The following is a 25,000-nucleotide window of genomic DNA, read 5'->3' on the forward strand; positions in this document are numbered from 1 at the left end:
TTCGAATGAACACCACATTCTTAGGAAGCTTGAATTTCAAGTCAATGGCCTTATGGGCTTGTTCCTTACGAATAGGGTTCACCTTCTGAATAATAATAATAATAATAATAATAATAATAATAATAATAATAATAATAATAATAGTAATAATAATGAGGAAATTTTCTGCATTACCTCGTGTGACACAGTTCTGGATTACTATTCCACTCGAGTCATGGGGAATTAGGAAATTCGATTCCTTTGGTCCTCTTATGCTACACAGTTCTGGGGCTATTGCTAAGTAGTAATAGAAAATGCGAACAAACGTTCTTCAAGTTCCCCTTCAGTGAAAGAGTATCGGGGATTACTATTAATTCAAGGTATGGGAATCTATTTTCCCCTTCAGTGAAAGAGTATCGGGGATTACTATTAATTCAAGGTACGGGAATCTATTTTTCAAGTTCCCTTCCACTGGGCAGTTTCCAGAATTACTGTTCTCCCAGTCAGCAAGAAGTTGCGAAAACCGCTGTTCCTGTCTCCCCGATTACGATGCATTTCCAGAATCGTTTCCAGAATTACTCTTCTCCCAACCAGCGAGAAGTTGCGGAAACCGCTGTTCCTGTCTCCACGATACACGATGCATTCCCAGAATCGCTTCCAGAATTACTCTTCTCCCAATCAACGAGAAGTTGCAAAAACCGCTATTCCTCTCTCCATGATACACATTGCATTTCCAGAATCGTTTCCAGAATTACTCTTCTCGCAACCAACGAGAAGTTGCGAAAACCGCTGTTCCTGTCTCCACGATACACGATGCATTTCCAGAATCGTTTCCAGGATTACTGTTCTCGCAACCAGCGAGAATTTGCGAAAACCGCTGTTCCTGTCTCCCCGATATACGATGCATTTCCAGAATCGTTTCCAGAACTACTCTTCTCCCAACCAGCGAGAAGTTGGGAAAACCGCTGTTCTTGACTCCACGATACACGATGCATTTCCAGAATCGTTTCCAGAATTACTCTTCTCCCAACCAGCGAGAAGTTGCGAAAACCGCTGTTCCTGTCTCCCCGATATACGATGCATTTCCAGAATCGTTTCCAGAACTACTCTTCTCCCAACCAGCGAGAAGTTGCGAAAACCGCTGTTCCTGTCTCCCCGATATACGATGCATTTCCAGAATCGTTTCCAGAACTACTCTTCTCCCAACCAGCGAGAAGTTGCGAAAACCGCTGTTCCTGTCTCCACGATACACGATGCATTTCCAGAATCGTTTCCAGAATTACTGTTCTCCCAAGCAGAGGAAACGACTAAAATTCTCTCACTTCTGGCACCCTTTGCCGCTGGTCTTATGCGATACAGTCACGCAGGTCCCAATTAGTTATCGCCAGATACATGTAACTGAAATAACAAAAGTTTGGCCCAGGTCTCCAAATTAGTAAGCTCGAGTCGTACTCTTTGGCTCATTGCTTTCGTTGATGATGATAATAATGATGATGATGATGATCGTCTTGTTATGATTTCCCGCAAAGGTTTGTTCGTTTGTTTGTTTGTAAAAAAAAAGGCGAGAGAGATCATTTAAGCAGGTAAATAATAATGGAGGGAAATGTTAGGACAGAAATAAAAATTCAGGAATATGAAAAGACAAAAAGACAAAATATAGTTGCGTCAAGGGCATATTATCATGATATTTTTTTCTCAACCTTTTGATACTGAAGTGATAACTAGTTTGCTTGTGCATTTGTCTCCCATTTATTGATACTTTCTTTTTTTTTAGCCTTTTGGTTTAGTTTAATCTTCCATCCCAATCATTACTACTGTTGTTGTAGGAAGAGTCTGCTGGCCTTATGTCAGAGAAAATCCTTTTACTTTTGAGGTCTATGGTGTGACATTTATGTGGACCTTCTTCAAGTCAACACCATCTTATTTTCATACCCAGAATAAATTAGCCTTATGCTAGCACAGGTTCTTGCTATTTTGAGGTCTAGTTGACATCCTGACGTTTTCTTGAACCATCTATATTGTATTTATTTAAAAATTCTTCTTACTATTGACAGCAGAAACGAATTTCACCCTCGTATTGAACAAACAAAACACAGTCTGTTGTAAACAAAAATATCCCATTGTCTTTCAGAGTTTGCACTGTTTTATGAACACGTAACGTCAGGCTTTTTAAAATAGCCTTCGTTTCCTAATACATCTTCCGCAACAATCATTTTTAAGTTCTTGCACCATTTCTCCGTCGTCAAACGAATGTTTATGTGTCAGGCTAATTGCAGTCTCCGCTGTTAGCGCTAATAATAGTTGTGTTTGGGGACTGAGAGGAATCTACAGTGTGACTGACGAAAACAGAAATAGAGAAATAAAATAGATGAAAATGAAATCGAAAAATATTCGATGTAGAAATTCCAGTACGAGTATATTTCAGTGACTGCTTCACACCCTGTATCCCAGAACTCTGGAGTTTCCTTCTTTCATCTGGTAACTCAGCTTCCCTCTTCTAAGATAAGGTTCTCTCTCTCTCTCTCTCTCTCTCTCTCTCTCTCTCTCTCTCTCTCTCTCTCTCGCGCAAAATTACAATTTTTTAAGCACTTCGTTGCATATACAAGCAATAAACAGTATAAAAACCTATAGCAACTTCTCGTTTAATGATAAAGAACAAACTGTGCTCATTATATTAGAAATGCATTAAAATTGATTAGGTTTTTCACATTTTTGTATCAAAGTAATCACTAACTTTTATGGAAAATAATGTACTCAGAAAACCAAGATATAAAAGAACTAGTACAATGCGTAATTCTTTAAGTATCTTTTTTCGTATGAAGTTCATCAGTTTTTTCACCATGCTTTTTTTAATGAAGAATCAGTATTAAAAAGGAAAATATACGGATAACGTAATATCCTCTTCATTCGTTGTAAAGAATTTACTTCCCAGAAAATCATAATGCAAAAAAATAATAATACGCCATGTAATATTTCCTAATACCTCGCTGTTTAAATAGCATTCTTTAATCGTTTTAACAGTATCTTCACTAGAGCAGCATTAGTATGCAAATAAAAAAAACACGGTCTGAGTAATGTTGCCGCAGTATACCTGGGATAGGCCTATTATGCATTCTGAAAGCTAGACTTTCCAGGCCTGGGCGAAATTAACGCGGGCAAAGAGGCTATAAAATATGTTTTTCATCCGGGAGAAGTGACGTCACGCCGGAGGTAAAAATATTTTGAAGATAGGATTAAGGGACGATGGAAAAAAAAAAGTAATCAGTACAGGTAGGCTAGTCCTTTATGTTTAAAGATACGAAAAAAAGGCAGCCTTCTCTGAGGATGTAATTTTTTTTTTCATTTATTATTTTTTTTTGCATGTGTGTACATGTGTAGACGTCATTATTTACACTGGTAACTCAGTAAGAATTTTCGCAAGTATTTACGTTAACAAACTGACATATCACGAAGGCTCCAAACGGTGCAACTCCCAAGAAGAATGACTATATTATTATTGGTCTTGCTTGTCTCATATCTCATTGTCTTTTCCACGGACATTTTCATTCCGTTGAATGATTTTTGACATCTTTGGAACTGCAATCTCATTTCAGACTGGATACCTTTGGGAAAAGTATAAGAAAATGAAAATTTATTTGATTATCTGCTGATTTACTGGAATATATATACATACACACACACACATATATATATATATATATATATATATATATATATATATATATATATATATATATAATATATATATATATATATATATATATATTATATATATATATATATATATATATATATTCCGGTAAATCAGCAGATGGTCAAAATTAATTATATAGACAAAATCCACGAACTGCTAAGTAAAGGACTTGACGCCGAAAGACCTTGCAGCAGTCCATCGTTTCTCTTTCTTTCGTGGATTTTGTCTTTATTTATATTTTCATCACGTTCCATACTTTCGTGATTCAGTTACACACACATATATGTATGTATACCACACACACACATATATATATGTATATATATATATAATCATATATACATACATACATACATACATACATACATACATACATACATACATACATACATACATACATGCACGAAATCTTTGAGACTAAGGCAAACAAACTTTACGCACATAGTCTTATTAAGGACAACATGACGAACACAAAACGTCAGTGAACACGACTGATCAACTAAATAATTTGCCCTTTCTACTCACGTTTGACGACGATAGTGGCATTAGCTGTCGCTGGCTCTCCGATGCCATTCTTGGCCACGCAGGTGAAGATGCCAGTGTCCTCGAAAGTCACATTTTTAATGGTCAGCCCCATGAGGTCCTGCGAGAGTGAATAAAAGAATGTTAGTTACTTTCTGCCATATTATTTCGCCATTCGTCACCAACATACGTAGATAACTGATTGTATTGTATTTATTATACTTTTAATTATAACTCCATATTATTTTGCCATTGGTTACGAACATACGTAAATAACAGACAAGACTGAAGATAACAGATACTATTGTATTTATTATATATTCATTTATAAATCCATATTATTTCCCCTTTAGTTACGAACATATATAGATGACAGATAATATCGTATTAATATACTTTTACTTATAACTCCATATCATTTTGCCATTAGTTATGAAGATTAGATAAATAACAGATAATCCTGTATTTAATATACTTTTATCTATATAACTCTTTTTTTTTATTTTCATGGTTTGGTATCTGTCAAAAATACATGGACTAATAAAAAGTTAATAACCATAAAACATTAATTTTACTTCCAGTTTTATATCATTATATGGTAGATTATTCTAATTATTGACGACCTGCTTAATTAACAGTAATGAATACTGTGTTCATTTCCATTTTCGGAGCATCAGCCCATTAATATCCTCCTGGAAAGGGTTGCAGCTCTTTAATTTTAATACCAGCTAAATTGTTATTGTACCTTTAACTAGGGCAGTAATAAGCCATCCTATTATATCATTCTTATGTCTCACATCCATTGTTTTAACACATTCACCTACTCTCTTATTCCACCAGTTCTTCCTTTTTTTTACTCCTTCCTTTAAAATCCCTTTCCTTATTTCGATAACTTATGCCTTAATCATCTCAATGATTTTGTCAGTTCCTTATAGTTCTCTTTGCTTAATCTGTATAGCTGGAGTCTTTATCATCTTTCAGGGAATTCAAGCCATTCAAAGCTTCCATTTGATTCATTTTTCATTCCATTCACTCAGTGCATCCTAATGCAATCCAATCCCCTTGCATTTCAGGTCATTTACTTATTCTTTCATTTTATCAGTTTCTTCACCCTGACCTTGTTTAAAGTATTCTCTTTTTTAATTAATAAATTCTGACTTCCCTCTATTCAGTTCATCTTTATTTAATGCGTCCTCCAAACTGACAAATGAAATCATCTTTGTTTATTCCTGTCATCCATTGCTTCTTCCTGGTCATAATATAATATTCGCTTTCACCTGCGTTTTATTAAATTATATCCTACCCTCTTTTTACCCCGTCCATTTTTATCTATCGTATCTATTGCATTTTATCTCACAGTTCCTCTTTATCGGGATCTTCATACCTGACATGCAATTTACTTATCACCCATTTCTTTTTTATCCATTTTTTGTTCTATAGTGGAACCTGTCTCCTAAATTCACTCCATCTTTGCTTACTTCTCGATTCATTTTCACCAGTTTCGTCTTCCCTTTAAATTGCTTGTCATTCAATTTGACTTTATGTATCATTCACTTCTTTTTTATCCTTATTTTTTTTCGTACTGGAAGCTGTCTCCTCAATAAACTTCATCTTTGCTTGTCACTCAGTTTATTTTTGTAAATTTCTTCTTCCCCTTGAAATGTTCATCAATCAGTTTTACTTTGCTTACTATCCACATATCAGGGAGACTGCATCTTTCACAATACACTTTACCTTTCCTTACCATTAAATACATTTTCAGTAATTTTTCCCTCCCTTTAAACTGTCGTCATTCACTTTTACTTTACTTATTATGCATGTATCCTGGAGACTATATCTTTTATAATACAATTCTCCTTTGTTTGCCGTGTAATTCATTTTAATAAATTTCTCCCTCCCTTTAAACCTGTTCGTTATCGAATTCTCCTTTACTAATAATCCACATGTACTGAAGACTCTGTCATTCATAATGCACCTCTCCTTTAACATAAAATTCATTCTAATCAATTTCTTCCTCCCCTCCCTTTAAATTTTCCACCTTCTACTTTGCTTGTTATCTACATACAATGCACTTCTCCACTGCTAACCGTAAAATTAATTTCAATCAGTTTTCTCCTGCCTTTAAAAACTGTTCGTCATTGAATTCTCTTTCGCTTACCTTCGTGGGATGCTTTTCATGGTGAGCCTTGGAGAAGTTGTAGCCTTCCCTCTGCCACTTGATTTCCGGCGAGGGCGACGCGTCCGCCTTGCAAAGGAGTGTCACGGTCTCCCCTTGGGTGAGATTCCGACCCCCGGAGACTTCCATGATGGTCGGGGCATCTGAGGGGGGAAAAAGATAGATTGCTCAGTACTGGGAGAAGAGGAATGCGTGTATATACACACCCATCCACCCACACACACACACACGTATATATGTGTATGCATGTATGTATGTATGTATTATGTATGCATGTTTATATAGAAATATATTCATGTATATATATATATATATATATATATATATTATATATATATATATATATATATATATATATATATATATATAATAGATACAGATTCATACATACATATATATAAATAAATAAGTATTTATATATATATATATATATATATTATATATATATATATATATATATATATATATATATATATATATATATATATATATAATTTATATATGAATGTGTCCTTGAGTGTGTTTAGTGCATAAGATATATAGTCACACTCAGGCACTGCGTTCTATCGAATTAGTAAGGCGTATAAGTCATCGTTTGTTGCACAACGTTTAAAAAACTGCATAACAGAAAATTAAAGTCTCATCGGATTATCAATTCGTAATTGCCATTTACTTTGCTTTGCCACTTACACTTGACGTTGATGGAAATATTCTTGACCGAGGTCCCTTCTTCGTTGGTGGCTTCCACTGTGTAAAACCCGGCCTGGTCCTTTGTCACGGACGATATGTTCAGGAAGCTCCCAGACATGACGACCTCATCGTAGCGTTTCCAGATGTAGGTGACGCTGTTGGGATTTCCTACGGCGCTGACGTTCACGACCACGTTCTCGCCTTCGGATACGTCCATGGAGTCCTTGGGGCTGGATTTCCAGACTGGAGGGACTGTAATGCAGATAAAAGTGGAGGCGGTGAGAGGGACTGCATAGATATGGGAGTTCAGTTCAATTTACAGGGTCTGGAATGGCGATGAAAGTGGAGGATGTGGAGGGAACGGATGTTTACTTTAGAAATTCTGGAATAAGGATAAAAATGGAGGAGGCGAGAGGCGCTGTGCAGTTATGTGAGGTCATTGTACAGGGCCTGGAAGAGTGATAAAAGTGGAGAGCTGGGAGTCTGGATCAGATCATTTGGAATAAAGATAAGATGAAGGCTTTAAGAAAATACTTCCCAAGGCAGAAGGCTAGACTGGAGGCTCAAGAACACATAAAAATGGAGAAGGTGAAAAGGACTTCACTGGATTGAAGTCCGAACTGGAAGATTCGAAGTAGATTACATGTAGATTAGCTCCACCCCAGCGAGAGAGAGAGAGAGAGAGAGAGAGAGAGAGAGAGAGAGAGAGAGAGAGAGAGAGAGAGAGAGAACTGGAGGAGATGAAAGGGCTTAGACCTTCTTTGTGCTAATTAAAAGAAAAGGCTGGTTCTTCTTCATCGCAAAGACCGCGAATGCTTAAGGTGTTATTATGCTTAAGATGTTATGCTACCGAAAACTGTTGCTTAAAACATATGTAAATTAGTCTCGAAGGATTATGTCTAGATAGGCCTCGTATAATGACTTATGATTAATGCTTTTCTTATAACTTACTCGAGATACACTTCATTTTTGTTTTATTACTATGACGAAATTTACCTTAATATCAGTAACTGTACGTTTTTCATTTAAGTTTTCTGTCGTCTCGAGAGGATTAGTAAATTTAAACATAAAATTTCTCATTCATAATTGCATTCAATTTCCCGTATGATGTCTTCCTGTATAGCAAGACATTTTAAAATGTATATTTATTTTAAATTGCCAATGTGAAATATAAGGGCATTCAACGATTTAATATGTCACTGCTACAGTCGATATTTATTTAAATTCACCACTGAAAATCGTTTATGAAAGGACAGATAACAACCGAAGCAAACGGCCAAATAAAACAGAAAGAAAACGGAACAAACGATGAAGGAAAATCCTAAGAGGAACATTCTTCCTTATTAAAATATTTCCGGCAGTGCTTGAAGGAGCGCCTTAGCCATAACACGAGGCAATATTATTCGCCATAACGAGCAATGGAAAGGTATGAGATAAAATAAATGAATATTTTCAATCTTCTTTGAATTCCTGGAGCATTCATATTCTCAGATTCGCGTGTGATATTAAATTCTGAGAAGGCACGCACGTCAGATTCTAACCCCCTCTCCCACTATCTTCTCTAGATACCTCCCCCGTCCTGCCTCCCACCAACTCTCCTGAACTCCCTCGAGATACTTTGAGAATGGATTCCGTGAGCGACGGAAGATGTCACAATGGCTAGGCGTTAGCATATCATAAATTTCGTGGTTCCTTTTCTCCATTTTTAGTCAAATGTTTTCCGTAGCCTTACACGGCACGACGGCACGATATATACCTTTTCTTTGACCATACTCATAATATTATTGCAATGTTACTTACTGGAGGATACATAACACTGAAACTTTTGTATTCAGAAGCATCTCCTAGTAGAAGGATTTGTGCTTGATAGGAAAATAGCTAGGTAACATCTGTCAAAAAGTGGAGACCATATTCGTCGATGGTAATAGTTACAGATGCTAAGACATCTTTTTTTTTAACAAGTGTCCACCCTTTGTGTTTTCCTCCTCGCTCTCCTGCTTTCTTTCCCGCCGTGGCCTTTGATAGGAAATGACATTAGGCTGTCTTAGTAAGTCGGTAAATTCGACTCAGTAGAAAATTTTAACATGTTTCATTTCAGTTTGAATATATTTCAACTTTAGGTTACCCGTCCTTTCGTCCTAAATTCAAAATAGAAAACACACCAATAACGCAGTTACGACCTTTAAACTAAAAAGGAAAAATGAAAAATAATAAGAGGAAGTACAATAAACAACTTTTACTTCGGTGTTCCGTTACATTTTTCCTCAGGCTTAGAATCAGCTGGGGTATAACTTTTCATCGCTTCAGCCTTTGTTAGAAGGAAAATTATTTTTCGTGAATTTCAAACTCAAAATAGTTCGCTATAGGAAAAAATAGACATAAAACGCCACAAGACTACAGTAATCCCCAGAAGGTTCTCAAGCTATAGAACAGAAAACTGGTGATTATGAAAATAGAACAGAGAAGACTATTAAAATCAGAAAAAATCAAAGTTGGATTACGAGAGCAAATATCATTAAAAAAAAAACGAACACACTTAAATTAAATAAAGAAAAAACGGACGCTTTTGAAGACGAAAACTGAAAAATGTCAAAATCGGAAGGCACACTTCTTCAGTCAAGAAAACAGAACACTATCCAATAACAAAAAACAAACAATTCGGAAGCACTCACATCTGACACTCAGCGTCACAGCATCGTGAGTCGTCGGTCCAACTCTGTTATCGGCTTGGCAGGTGAAGACAGCCCCGTCATCTTGGGATGTTACATTGATTCGCACCGAATGTCTGCGGGATTAAAGAGATAAATCAGCTTTTTTGAAAAATAAAAGAAATTCTCGGTGACCTCACTTTCTAAAATACTTCTCCATTGGCAATAATCTTTCAATAAGTGGAACGGTATCATAAAGATCTGACTTGACAGTCTTCGTAATGAGGTTTATTTTAAACCTTTTTTCAATAAATAATGATAATCCCTCGTATTGGCGTACATATTGACGAGGCTTCACCCTCATTAGTCCACGTGCCAACATTCTTTTACTCTAATAGTGAAGCAAAGATAAGTATTAAATTCTTCTTAATGAGGATTATTTTGTAGTTTTTTCAATGAATATTGATAATCACTTTGCCCCGCTTACCAACTTTGTTTTACTCATGGTAAAACGAAATGAAAAGGCCTCCTAAGGGCAAAGCTTATCCCTTTTAAACAACTCTGGGCACTTATTTTACTCTAAAAGTGGCACTAAGTGTAGAGCTCTCTCCTTAAGGGCAAAGCTTATCAGAGTTAAACAAAGTACAGACTTTCAGGTGAAGCCTGTGCCTGTATTATACCACATGCAAACTTTTAATTTTGGTCTCATTGAAGCTTCTGGGTATGCCCTCCCAAGTGGCAAAACTTAATCGACAAAGAGTTTTGGTTTCCACGAAATCCGATACTCTGGCACTTACTTGGTGGTGTGTCCTCCGTATTGTCCAGGCTTGACCTCAATGTCCCCGTGGTCGACCTCGAAACCGCTCCTCCACCAGGTGACATTCGCCATCGGGTTGCTGGACGCTGATTCGCAAATGAGCGTCGCCTGTGAGTCGGCCTTGATCTGCCGAGGGCGAGCCTTCACCTTCACTCCTGAAGGGGGAACTGCGTTTTCCCAAAGAAAGAAATTGGAGGTGAATAATTTTACGAGGTTAAAAGAGGATTTCTGCTTGATTTATTTGTTCTTTTCCGGTAATTTTTTTTCTGATATGTCTCATTAATCTTTGCGATAGTCAGCTGCTATTATTATCCGGATAAGCTATAAGCAGTTATATCTGCTCTCAGGAGAACCGGATGCATTAGCAACACCCACATATTTAGAGAGAGAGAGAGAGAGAGAGAGATATTTCAAATCATTTCCCGTGTAACTCTCATTCAGGCAACACGGATTTAGGAAAAATATCCCATGTTGTAAAAATATAAGAGGCAATTTAGAGAGAGAGAGAGAGAGAGAGAGAGAGAGAGAGAGAGAGAGAGAGAATTACAAATCATTTTCCATTTAACTGTCATTCAGGCAACACAGATTTAGGAAAAACATCCCCTGACGGAAAAATATAAGAGGCAACTTAGAGAGAGAGAGAGAGAGAGAGAGAGAGAGAGAGAGAACCAAGCAAGGGCAATATTACATACACATAACATGAAGTATCGTCGAGTTTATAAGCGGCGTCGGGGAAGCAGGATTCGTCGCTTCGCACCTGTACTCGGCTCCGTTGTCGGACTCCTCCAGAGAGATGTTTAGCTCGGAGATGGCCGAACCGCCTTCGTGGCGGGTATCCGCCTGGAGTTCCTGCGTGCCCTTGAACCATTTCAGCGTCGCCAGAGGATTGCCGCCGTTGCTTATGCAGGTCAACCTTTGAGGGTCGTCTTTTCGAAGCCTTCGACCTGGTTCGTATCCCAAGATGGTGGGCGGTTCGGGAGGTCCTGAATATCAGTGGAAAGTAAATGTTAATTAATATTTGATTCAGATTGTTTGATCGGAGTCCAGAGGTCCATATCAGGCCTCTGATCCTACCCCCCGCCCCCTTCACCACTTTAACAAAATTATTGGATATCTAAGGGTAAGGGTATGAATTTGTTCAAAGCAGACTTCGTCTCAACCATTCTTAATTTAAAGTGTAGTTAATTCTCATTTACTCCCGTGTACTATTTCTTTTTCTATACTGTGTAACAGAGTGTATCGTTCTAGAGTAAATATAAATGAAAGAAAAGAGTGAGAAACTATTATACCCAAGCTTTATTATCAGATTTTAACTTTTCCGTGTTTTTTTTTTTTTTATTTTAACCAAAGAGATTCTCAGAACTGGCACTGTGAAACGTATCTCTAACTACAAATAAAAAAGTGACAGCTATAATCTAGCGTTATAATTGAAATTTAACTTTTTGTTCATGGTTATCTAAGTCAGGAAAATTTCCAGTAATTTTTTCTCCATGTTTCTAGCGCAGCACAACGCATATGCGGTCATTTTTTTCATGTTTATCCAAGTCAGGAAACTCTCATATCTATTGTTTGTAAAGTTTATGGGTTAGGAAAACACAGTGAATCCCATCTGCTGTTCTGTACGCATGTACGAAACTGATAAATCTTTACAAATCCTTACTGTTCAGTTCTTGCGTAAGAATTACTATCTCTTGTTCTTTAATCAGGTAAGAGGCTTTAATTACCTGTCCTTCTTATTACCGTAAGACACTTATGACTTTCATTGTTCTATTCTTACGTGAGACATTGCTGACTTCTCTCTTATTCAGAGTTTAAGTAAAAGGTTCATAACACCCTCTTGTGTTTTATCCAAATATAAGGCACTTATAACCATCTGGCATGTTCTGTACTTAACGGAAAAGACTTATAACCATCTCTCATTTTCTGTGTTCAACGTAAAGGACTTATAACCATCTCTTATGCTCTGTACTTACGTAAGACACTTATAACCATGGTGTCAATCTTGGTTGATCCGAGAGCCTGGTTCAGAGCATAGCAGTTGACTGTCAGGTCGGAATCTATAGGACGCACTTCGTAACTGGTAAGGTTTGTAATGGTGTTCCACCCTCCATTATCAACCTGGAAAATATATTATTATTATTATTATTATTATTATTATTATTATTATTATTATTATTATTATTATTATTATTATTATTATTAAGGAGATAAACCCTATTCACATGGAACAAGCTACAGGGTCATAAACTTGAAACTCGAGCTTCTAAAGAATATGGTGCTCATTTGGAATAAGTTACGGGAGATAATTTAAAATACAGAGAGAAGAGATCAGTTGTTAGAAAAAAACTCAATAAATAGATTAATAAATAAATAGGTGAAATATCAATACATTGTTAAGATGCAAGGTGAATTGTTTTGGGGTAATAATGAACTGCTTCACTGCTTGAAAATGTGAGTTCTGACTGAACAACATCCTCCAGGAGACTGTTCCATAGTCCAACGGTGTGAGGAGCAAAAGACCTCTGGAACTGAGGACTTTTGAACTGAGGACATCGTTAATTTTCTATGCATTTTGTTGCACAATTTTTTTTCATCTTTTTGTGTCTATTACCCCATCTGTCTGCATGGTTGTCTTTATCTCAGGTTTCTTTATGTTTTTCCTACCTCCTGTCCATTTCATTAACTTTCTGTCAATTCTGTCGATCTGTTTTGGGCTGTCTGACTGTCAGTCTATCCCTCTATTTTTCTGTTTATTTGGCACTGCCTGTCAACCTGTCTGTCTATTCTCACTCACCTTTCTCACCGTCTTTGTTGCAATTTGTCTTCGCCCTTCTCTCGCGTGTTTGCGAGTGTCTTATGGTCATTTCACCTGTCTGTTTTCTGTCTAACCGCCCTCGCATATTTCTCTTGCTCGTGTTCCCTGTCTGTTTAGCCAGTGTCTTACGGTCATTTCACCTGTCTGTTTTCTGTCTAACCACCCTCGCATGTTTCTCTTGCTCGTGTAACCTGCCTGTTTTGCCTCCCATCTTTCCCTCACATTCTTTCTACCTGCCGATCCTTTCCTCACCTTCTGTGTCGAGGACGTGGCCCCGGGAGGCGTCTGTCCGTTGATAACCAGATTGACGTCCGCTGGGGGGTTCGAATTTTCGGCGATGCAGCTCACGGCGATGATGTCTCCCACTTTCACTTCGCTCGGGCCGGAAATGGTCACTTGTGAGGCGGCGACTTCGCGAGGAAAATATTAATGAGGTTAACTGATGTGCTGATTAACAAAAATGCAAATCGGTTAATGGCGAACTTATACGCTAAGTGAAAAAGGGGAAAAGATGGTGATTTCGGTATGGTGATGGTGAAAACGTGAGATTAGTTGTTTGCTGGTGTCGCGAAATGGAGGGTCATTCACCCAAAGCAATAACTTATTCGTTTAAAATGTGGTAAATTTAACGATAGTGAACTTATTTGATAATTAGAAAACGGGAAAAGGTAGTGGCAATGAAAACGTGATTTAGTTATTTACTGGTGTTGTGAAATGGAGGTCGTTCACGCCCCCCCTCAAAAAAAAACCTATTCATTAAAAAGTGGTAAATTTCGTAACGCTTGAACAATAAAGGTTAGAAACAACTGAAAGAAATAATTTCTGAAATAAATTGTGGACTGGTATTGTGGAAATGAAAAAAAAAGAGTTTCATTTGTTTCATATTTCACAAACATTCGTTACCACGATAAAATTCAGCGACTTATTTTCTTCCATAATTAATATTTTTTTTTCTAACTTTTACTCATACAACATTCACTAAAATCATTTAAGCCAAGAGATCTACATACGGTTAGATTTTAGTAAATAAATAAATTCATTCATTCATTAAAAACCTACAAATTTGAATTGGAATTGGAATATAAAATTTAGGTCTAAGGCCAAGCGCTGGGACCTATGAGGTCATTCAGGTTGAAGAAAACGTTGAAACAATTGTAAGTAAGATGTAAGAACGAGAATATGGACGGAGGTATCGCAAAAAGGATGAAATGGGTCGCAGCTAGTTCCCGAGGGGACGCCACAAAGAACCTTAAATTGAATTGAATACAGAATTTAGGCCAAAGGCCAAGCACTGGGGCTTATGAGGCCATTCAGCGCTGAAACGGAAATTGACAGTAAAAGGTCTGAAAGGTGTAACAGACCGAAAACCTAGCAGTTGCGCTATGAATCAAGGAAGATGGAAGAAAGAGAATATGAAAGGAGGTGCAGTAAAAGGAACGAACGGGGTTACAGCTAGGGGCCGAAGACACGCTGCAAAGAACCTCATGTAATGCCTACAGTGCACCGCATGAGATACACAGACGGCGCTACCCACTCACGGGAACAAAGAACCTTAAAGGAAATTCTATGGTACTGGAAAGCCTAGCAAATCTAATGATGACATTCCGAAATGAATACTCACAGTTCACCCTCAGCTGAATCTCGGCTTTCTTGGGCTGCTGCGTCATCGAATTCATGACGTGGCACTCGTATTTGGCCAGGTTGTCCGACGCCTCGACCTCGAACTCGTACTCGTTGACGGCGTAGTTCCTGTGCTTGTTGAAGTTCTTGTCGATCTGGGCGCCGTTCTTGTACCAGAAGACTTCCGGGAGGGGGTTTCCGCCCCGCGCCCTGCACACCAGCGTCTTCCTGTCCCCCGCCCTCACGATTTCCCCTTCGGTGTAGCCCGTGATCTCAGGGGCGCCTGGTTCGTCTGGCGAGGGCGAGGAAGTGTATGGGTCAGGTTATTTGTTCTACATTATTTCCGCTTTTTTTTTTTGTATTTTTTTTGTAGCTTAAAAGTCTTTTAAGTTGTTCATGCGCTTACAGTTTATGACTGTCTTATAGATAAGTGAACTATATATATATATATATATATATATATATATATATATATATATATATATATATATATATATATATATATATATATATACATACAATCATGAAGCTACAAATGTCGTTTACTAACCAATTCACGCTACTTCGGGAATATCCCCGATGGGGAATTGTCACTGAACTTATGAATTCCTCTTCGGTGATAATTCCCATCAGGGATATTCCCAAAGTAGCGTGAATTGGATATTAAACGACATATGTAGCTTCATGATTGCATATAAATCACGGTGTGATAAAAATTATACACACACATACACACACACACACACACACACATATATATATATATATATATATATATATATATATATATATATATATATATATATATATATATATATATATATATATATATAGTGCATGTGTGTTGTGTAAGTGTCTGCGTATGTTATATAGGTATGCGTGGGCGTGTATATGAATTTATGCTCTGATATGTACAACAGTAATAATATATATACAGCAGATTAAATATACATCCATTAATTAGACAGCTAGTCTAAAGATGTGGTTTATTCATTCTCATTAATATCACTTTTCATTGTATTCCTATAATAATAATAATAATAATAATAATAATAATAATAATAATAATAATAATAATGATAATAATAATAATACTTACAATGAACATCTAGCCTGACTTTAGCTACCATCTGGGTGTTAGAGTCTTCAAGAGCTGGATGGACGGCGCGACAACTGTACTCCACCCCATTGTCCGTATGCGTTGGACGAAAGGTTATCGTCGTCTTCAGAGTTTTCAAATTTTGGTCGCTTTCGGACGTTTCTTTCGTGTCGGTCTGCGAATCTGAAAGAAGGAAATGAGAGAATTACGAAACACCTTTAATTATTGATAATCTCTGTTGGTTAAAAAATGAAGCGTTAACCCTCTTGTTCAGCTTTCCAGAATTTGGAATTATCTTTCTGGAAGAAGGAATTGAGAGAATTACAAAACTTCTTAATTAATCTCTGTTGGTTAAAATGTTTCGGATACTTTGTGGAGGTCACAAAGTGATGCGTGAACCATTTTGGTTCAATCTTTTATAGTACTCACTTCCAGAATTCGAAATGGTCTTTCTGAAAGAATGAAATCAGTGAATTGTAAAACATTTTTTTTTTTTTTTGTAACCTCTCTTAGTTAAAATCTCGTAGATACTTTGTGGAAGTCGCAAACTGGAGTATTAACCATTTTGGTTCAATCTTTTATTCCATTCACTTCCAGAATTCAGTTATCTTCCTTTTTCGTTATATAATGAATTACGCAACCACTTCTTTTCTGTTGGGAGGTTTGTCGCCACTTAGAAATGACGCCCAATTTTTATTCATGTTTTTTTATTTACTTCCCAGTTTAAATCCCTGCAGCATATACAAACATGATCTGATATAATTTTCGCTCAACATGTAAATTGACTTGTTTTGATAATATGGAGGTCACTGATTTTATTTCAGCTGACTGGTGGTATGAGAGAAAATCGCAATAATCCTGTTTAAATTTTCAGTAATGCTATTTTCATGCATGGATAATTTAGTGCAAAGATCATTTGACCCGGCAAAATACCTTTTAGCGCCTAGGTATAGACAAAAATGGCCCTGGCTTTCAATATCGAAACAAATATTCACTTTAAGAAGATTTATAAAATTTATTCCATGGCATGTGATAGGAAAAAAAAACAAGCAGAATAGTCATGAAGTAATCTCCTATACTTGCTACGCCAGATATGAAGGCCCTATTTTGCTAAAGTGAAAGACAATAATGTACTCATTTTTATCTTGAAGTGATTCATTAGTGAAACCCTAAACTTTTTATGATATACAGATCGATCTAACACATCAAGTTGAAACAGCAACGTAATACAAACCTTTATATTCAAAAACTGTCAGAATCATCAATATTTTCGGGAAGAACCAACGAACCTACTCATTCTTTTAAATACTCCTCGGCAGCTAAACAAAAGCTTTAAAATGAACTCGGACTATTTTCCCAAACTTCCACAATTTTTCAACATTTCTCTGAAAGCTAAATAAGGCATAAAAATGCCAATAATTCGTAAACCAACATTTTCCTCCATCTCGTCTTAAGAATAATTTGGCAAATCCCATCAGTTTGCGTCCCAGTAAACGACCTTACCATTTAACCATTCTGAACTTTTTCCTTAAACTAACAATAAAAACTAAAAAGGACGACTACAGTATTCTTGAAAACCAACATTATCATTCACCTAATCTTCGAAAGAATAAAGAAAGGAACCTACAAGAACTTACAGAAGGGATTAGAAAAAATACTCATATAATAATAGAAACCAATCCTGATTATGGCTTATTTAAAAGAATATAAAGAGACGTTTACAGACTTCCTTCCAAACCCCTCAAGAAAGACAAAATACAGACACTTACAAAGATGCTTTCAGTCCATCACTGTCTCTTAATAGGTGAGGATAATAGCTGGATTATATATTATTTCCAGGATTCCAGTTCTAGCATCGCAAGGAGTGGGTGAATGACGCTGTCACTTTGTACTTCAGAGGATTTGGAGGATAGCTACGTATAAAAATACCTAGCGAAAACGTCCTTTTCTTATTCAATGGCGGTTTAACCCCTGAAGCTAAGAGAGAGGAACTAGACGAAATCCAACAATATCCACATATTCCACGGACTGAAGACATGACCTCAAAAATGGAACACTTACAAATAACCTGACAAACCAACAGTGTCCTTCGGCCATTCTTCCAGCAACGAACATAACCTAAAAAAAAAAAAAGGATACACTACCGAATAATCTTACAAGCCAACAGTATCCCTCACCTATACCCAGGAAGGATAAACGAAGAAAGAAAGAAAAAAAAAAGAAGGACACCGCACCGGATTCTTCTTCTTCCCAGTGACTGAGAAATGTTTTTAGATTCGTATAAAAGCACAACTGTGAAATGAAGTTCTCAGGGGAGTTCCCCTGACCCGATTGTTGGCATTGAGTATTCCGAAATGCGATGCATACCTCGTTCGTAGAGAGAGAGAGAGAGAGAGAGAGAGAGAGAGAGAGAGAGAGAGAGAGAGAGAGGAGGGGAGAGAACCTCTTCTATCGGAAATTCCTTCTTTTCTTTGCTGCCAGGCATTGGAATGAGAGAGAGAGAGAGAGAGAGAGAGAGAGAGAGAGAGAGAGAGAGAGAGAGAGAGATCTTTGAAGAATCAGTTTAAGATAGACAAATAGAGAGAGAGAGAGAGAGAGAGGGGGGCGGGGTTGGTTGGAAAGTCTTCAGAAGTGCGGTTCAAGAGAGAGAGAGAGAGAGAGAGAGAGAGAGAGAGAGAGAGAGAGAGAGAGAGGGATGAGATTCTGAGGCAGCAGTTCAAATTCTCTATTCACTTCAAAGATTAAGTTGATCGGATTACATTTTACGAATATGCACTGGAAAATTGTGTAAAGATAGTATGATTTTCCACACTACTTTTCCACGAGTTATCTGATTTTGTCAAGCGAAGCATTTGCATTCTTTTACACTATTTTTATTTTACTGAATTTTATTTACTGAATTATTTTAGATATGTAGCGTAAACATTCTAAAAGAATTGAAATAATATTATGAAAACTAGAAAACAATACATTTTAACAGTTTTTCTTAGCTACTGTCCGTCACTTTAAACTAGGAGACAAAAATTAATCCATAGAGAGAGAGAGAGAGAGAGAGAGAGAGAGAGAGAGAGAGAGAGAGAGAGAGAGAGAGAGAGAGAGAGAGAGAGAGAGGCTTTTGAGTTCTATACATGATTCCGTTTTCTCTTCCTGTTACAAACTTGCATAATCGGGCCTGGACTACTTCAGGGATTGTGGTTACCTGTCCAATATCTCTTTGTATCGAATATTCTCGTTTTTTTTTAATTTTTTTAACACTATTTTTTTTCCCCAAACTCTGAAATGTATCGGAATATAGTTATATAGGGAAATTGTATGGATATCATTTATGTAAATATGGTTATATATATATATATATATATATATATATATATATATATATATATATATATATATATATATATATATATAATAATATATATATATACTGTATATATATACTGTATATATTAATTATTATGAACCTTTACCTCAATTTGATTCTTACCTGAAAATCAATCATCGTAAGTACAAGCATATACTTAAACGTACAAACACACAAACCAACCTTTACTTATTTGAAACTTCAACCCACACTGAAAAATCAATCACCCTGAGAGACAACATCTGCTCATGCATCACTCGGCAGCATTTGGGGGAAAAGCAAGGGAAATAAATTCTCCCCTTCCGCGAGGAGGAGAAATGCCGTCACTTACCCAACCGCAATGGATCATTTCCTCTATACCAAGCCACCTTGGAGACCGGCTTAGCGTTTCTTATCGCGCACTGAAGAGTCACGGAGTCTCCAGCTTTGACGGTTATCTTGGCGTTGGGTTCGTGGTCCACCATTTCTATGCTTGTTGGCGGTACTGTGGAAGAAGAATCAAAGAAGAACGTGTTTAATGGTGGAGTTTTTCGTCGGAGGGAATGGAGTCTAGGAAGCGCGTGTCATCTGCTTTTTCATTGGAGGGGGGGGGGGAGGTATTAAACTTTTTTTATTTGAAATTGTGGCACTGTAGAGAACATGGGTCTTTAGTTAAATGGAATTTAGGAAGAAACGTATGTTATATGTTTTTCATTGGAGAGAAAATGGTCCGTGTATTTTATGTAAGTGAGTTTTTGTGAGAAATTAAGGTATTAAATTATTTTACTTGAAATTACAGTACTTTAGAAACTCGAAGAAGAGAATATAGTTAAGAGGAGTCTTCGGTAAATGGAATTTCAGATGCTTGTGTCATTTGTTTTCTCATGGGGCGGAGGAATGGACTGCGTGTGTTTTATGAATGGTCTGCGTGTGTTTTATGTACGTGTTTTCATGAGAAAATTTTGGTATTAAACACTTTTTATTTGAAACTGTGGTACTGTAGAGAATATATTTAATTAATAGTCTTTGTTTAAATGGCGTTTAGGAAGCGTATGTCACTTGTTTTTTATAGAAGGGGGAACGTTCTGCGTGTGTTTTATGTACGTGAGTTTTCGTGAGAAAGTTTTGTGTTAAATTCTTTAAATTCTTTTTATCTGAAACTGTGGTACTGCAGAAAATAGAAGAGAACATATTTCATTTAGGTCTTTGGTTGAATTGACATTAAGAAGTTTATGTCATTTGAGGGAAAACGTTCTGTATGTTTTATGTAAGCATGTTTTTGCGAGAAAATATGGTATTAAATTCTCTTATTTGAAACTGTAGTGTTGTAGAAAATCGAAGCAGACAATATGTTTAATTTGGGTCTCCTGTTAAATGGAATTTAGGAAGAAGCGTATGTCATCTGTTTTTCATTTGAGGGAAAATGCTGTAAGTTTTGTACAAGTAAATTTTCTCAAGAATTCCTTCTTTTAAATTTCAACTTGAAACTGTGGTACTGGGGAGAAATTTAGACCAGGAACGCATTAAACATGAATCCTTCACAGAGGGGAAATATACGTTCACGAAAATTTCAAATATTCTTTTTTCGTGGAAGGGAAAGCAATGTTTCTTTGCGTATATTAGTTTTGTAGAAAATAATTACAGGTTTTGAAATTATTGTGGAACGGTCAAAAAAAGTGTTAAAACTCTCATTATTGGTTATTCAGACAATACAGGCATTCAAATACTCACGTCGAAAGGCAATTACATTTCTTGAACAGAGTCTTTCTTTTAATTAAAATCATGCCAAACGATTTAGTTATTATAAGATATTCACAGCAAGGAATGCTCTTTGCGCTTTGCTTATTTCATTTTTTTTAATAGAAAAAAGTGATTTAAAATTCCAGTATAACACAGAAAACGAAAACAATGAAATACTTAAAGAAATGAATTATGTGTGTTTTGTGTGTTATTTTTTGTAAATAACATTAATTGATCAAATTAGCTATAATGCAGATAAAACGAAGGAGAAAACCTGGTTAATGGCAATGTTTCACTGAAAGGAATATTTGAAGAGGAATGTGAGGGATAATAATCTTCAATTGAATGACATAGCCTACATTTGTATTTCGTTAGCTGCAAGTTAAAATATTTATTCAAATTTGTGACACAACAGAGTAAAACGAACGTAATGTTAACTTTCATGGAAAGGGTGATATTTTGTGAAGGAAATTGTAGTGTAGAATTGTGGTACTGTTGAGGGAAGGAATTTACAATTAGTTTTCATAGAAGGGGTGGTATCTTACGTCGAGTATTGTTATACATGCTTTTCGTGGATAGGGTGACACTGCGTGTAGACAACTGTTATTTAGAATTGTGGTCCTGCTGAGGGAAAGAATAATAATATTTTGTTTAATATCCACCGACATAAGAAGGGAATGCATTCTTGTGATGTATACTTCACGCATCTTGATTTTACGAGCAAAATGGTATTCAGAATTGTCGCAAAAGTATATCATAAACTTACGTAAAGATGTGACGTATAATGTTTTTCTATGAAAGGTTTTCTTAGAAAGATATATATATATATATATATATATATATATATATATATATATATATATATATATATATATATATATATATATATATATATGTGTGTGTGTGTGTACGTGTGTGTGTGTATATATATATATATATATATATATATATATATATATATATATATATATATATATATATATATATATATGTGTGTGTGTGTGTGTGTGTGTGTGTGTGTGTGTGTGTATGCATAATTTGATGTGAGCGTTCATACTCAAATTGCTACTAATAGATTGCTATAATGCATATTCATTTCTTGCTTTGAAACAAAATACATTTGCATATTTCATTTATAAAAACGTTTCTTTCTCGTTAGTGCTAATTTACCCACCCCCCTCCTAGTGCAAAGTTATTTTCTTTTTTGATAATGCAGAATAATAAGCAACATATTTTAAAAGATATTTTAACGTGTATATCCTTTATTCTGTAATGAAAGGGAAATATGTAGTACCACACAATTGGTGTAATAACAGATGCCGATTTATTTATACCAATTACAATGATATAACTATGAATTACTTACATTGAGCAAAATTGGTACAAACTACACATGCTTTGAAGACCAGTTTGTCTCATTAAAGCATGAAATGAATACCAGATTACTTTAATACGTGCAGATTTAATATATCATAAAGAATTATCAACATCAAGATTAAATGGCAATTCTTAGATCCATCCGTTTACATAAAGTTCAGCTGAAATCACCACCCGTTCTTCAGAAATCACTGAAAATAAGGGGGATACTCATCTCTGGAAAAAGATGAAGAAACTCTACAACACATTTCAGACGATAAAAGATGAGGATGAAAATGATGATCTTTCCCTTTTAGGAGAGAAGAAAGAGAATCAGTCGCCCACGCTTGACAAAGCGGCATAAGAAAAAGCCCAGATGAACTCTTGACGATTAGCGAATGTAGATGGGAAAAGAGATCAAACGGCGGTGAGAATGTCTCCTACCCACTTCCAGAGACAGAAGATTAAGAAACATCCCGTTCCCGCTACAGAAGGGAAGGCAAGAAGAGGCGAGAAAGATAAGGCCGTCCCTCGCCTATTCCCACTTAATTCTTGCAGGGTTATATTGGTGCGTGCAGCAGCCATCGATGTGATCTGAAAGCCTGATTGAGGCTTTGATTGGCACACCTGCCGGATAAGCCCTGCGTGACTGTGCTAACAATTAAGCCCAAAGTTTACCGTTGGGGGAAGCAGAAGGGTGACGGCGGGCACTTCGGGAGTGAATGATTCGGTTTTCAAGTTGGCTCCTCCGGAGGCCGGGGGAGAGAGGAGGTTTCAGAACGAAAGGGTTATTTGCATTCTATTAAAGCTGAACCGGAAACGGCTAAAAAGGGAGGTGTGATCGAGTCTGTGTAATTGGGAATATATATATATATATATATATATATATATATATATATATATATGTATGATATATATATATGTATATATATATATATATATATACATACATACACACAAAATATATATATATATATATATATATATATATATATATATATATATATATATATATATATATATATATATATATATATATATATATATATATATATATATATATATATATATATATATATATATATATATATGCTCATGCAGGGAAGAATGAGAGCCATCCGTTAAAATAGGATTCAGCTAGTTGCATTACGGCCGCAAAATAGAGAAGTAATGATGAAAACTGAAATTTGTTATAACTCTATGACTTCCCAATTATTTTCGAGCTGACACACGTATATGAAAAATCATATTGGATACATCGAGACTGGCTCCTGTGCATTCGCTGGGGAAGAATAATTCGTTTGGTCTAGGTTTCATGAATATATTTGTTTCGTCAGATTTTTTGAGCCGTGCTACATAGAAATAATGAATAAAAAACCAGAACGAGTTAACGTATGTTATTCTCTGTTTTATTTCGGAACTCAAGCACAATTAAACAAACTGACAGTTCCGTGTTTTGTTGTAAAATCCACAAACTTCTCTTAATTAACCCTCACTTGTTTTTATATCTTTTGGCCCATTACGAAAAAGCAAGTTTTCTGTCGAATTCTATCAAAATTCAGCGGGCAGAATATGAATAAAAAACTTTACATATTTCCCCCCCTCATCATCATTTACTAGTGCAGTAATATTTTTCTCTTTTAAAAATCTATGAAGAAAATAGTACCAAAAGCGAAGTGGGAAATAAATTTTATCACTAAAGCATTCTGAAATATCTAACTTAGGATGATACTTTAATATTGAGATTCCTTGATGTGTCACTAGCTTTATGAAAATCATTAAAGAAATTGCTAGTTATAACATCATCAGTGCAAATGACAATAAGAATTGCATGAATACTAATGGTAAGAGGAAAAGCCATACTGTGTTCTCTCTGCTTATTTTTAAAAGAAAATTGTTAGTTATAACATCATCAATAAAATGGTAATAAGAATTGCATGAATACTAATGGTAAGTGAAAAAGTCATACTATATCCTTTCTACTTACTTTAGAGACATGCTTGCTAACCACGCTTAATATGAAACCATCAAAGTTCTGCCTTCTTAAAGAAAAAAAAAACAACAACAACTACATGTACAACAACAGCTACAACAGCGACAGTAATAAGTAGATTACCCTTGAATCTTTCATTTTGTTTCGAATATACGTTAAGGGAGTATTTAATGGTTAGTTCCAGCCCTAGGAGAGCTGTTAATCAGCTCAGTGGTCTGGTTAAACTAAGGTATACTTAACTTAGTTCCATTGATCTGCACAATATTAGTGCATAATACTTATCATCTTCAACGTCCTTTAGAGACATGAATTTTTACTACGCTTAATATGAAGTCCTGAAAGCTCATCCTTCTAAAAGAGAAAGATAATAACAACAACTACAACGGCAACAACAGCTGCAACAACAATAATAAAAAGTAGGTCATGCAAGAAGCTTTCGCTTTGTTTCTTATATACGTTAAAGAAGTAATGTTCAATTCCTTAATTTGCTCATATTAATGCATTTCCCTCT

General features: G+C 35.9%; 1 protein-coding gene across 2 annotated transcripts in view; it reads right to left on the minus strand.

Moving 5' to 3' along the window:
* Positions 1-25,000, minus strand: part of LOC136832246 (nephrin-like) — a 119,642-nt gene that overhangs the window by 21,825 nt on the left and 72,817 nt on the right. For both annotated transcript variants that reach the window (XM_067093111.1, XM_067093110.1), the window contains exons 4-14: positions 19,753-19,905; positions 16,061-16,243; positions 14,963-15,253; positions 13,594-13,751; positions 12,500-12,644; positions 11,219-11,509; positions 10,507-10,693; positions 9,734-9,846; positions 7,062-7,313; positions 6,354-6,514; positions 4,199-4,316 (exon numbers count right to left, since the gene is read on the minus strand). In XM_067093111.1, the coding sequence (XP_066949212.1) occupies positions 4,199-4,316; positions 6,354-6,514; positions 7,062-7,313; positions 9,734-9,846; positions 10,507-10,693; positions 11,219-11,509; positions 12,500-12,644; positions 13,594-13,751; positions 14,963-15,253; positions 16,061-16,243; positions 19,753-19,905 (2,052 nt within the window). The remainder of the gene's footprint in view (positions 1-4,198; positions 4,317-6,353; positions 6,515-7,061; positions 7,314-9,733; positions 9,847-10,506; positions 10,694-11,218; positions 11,510-12,499; positions 12,645-13,593; positions 13,752-14,962; positions 15,254-16,060; positions 16,244-19,752; positions 19,906-25,000) is intronic.

This window comes from Macrobrachium rosenbergii, chromosome 49, assembly GCF_040412425.1.
Source record: "Macrobrachium rosenbergii isolate ZJJX-2024 chromosome 49, ASM4041242v1, whole genome shotgun sequence".
Lineage (NCBI taxonomy): Eukaryota > Metazoa > Arthropoda > Malacostraca > Decapoda > Palaemonidae > Macrobrachium > Macrobrachium rosenbergii.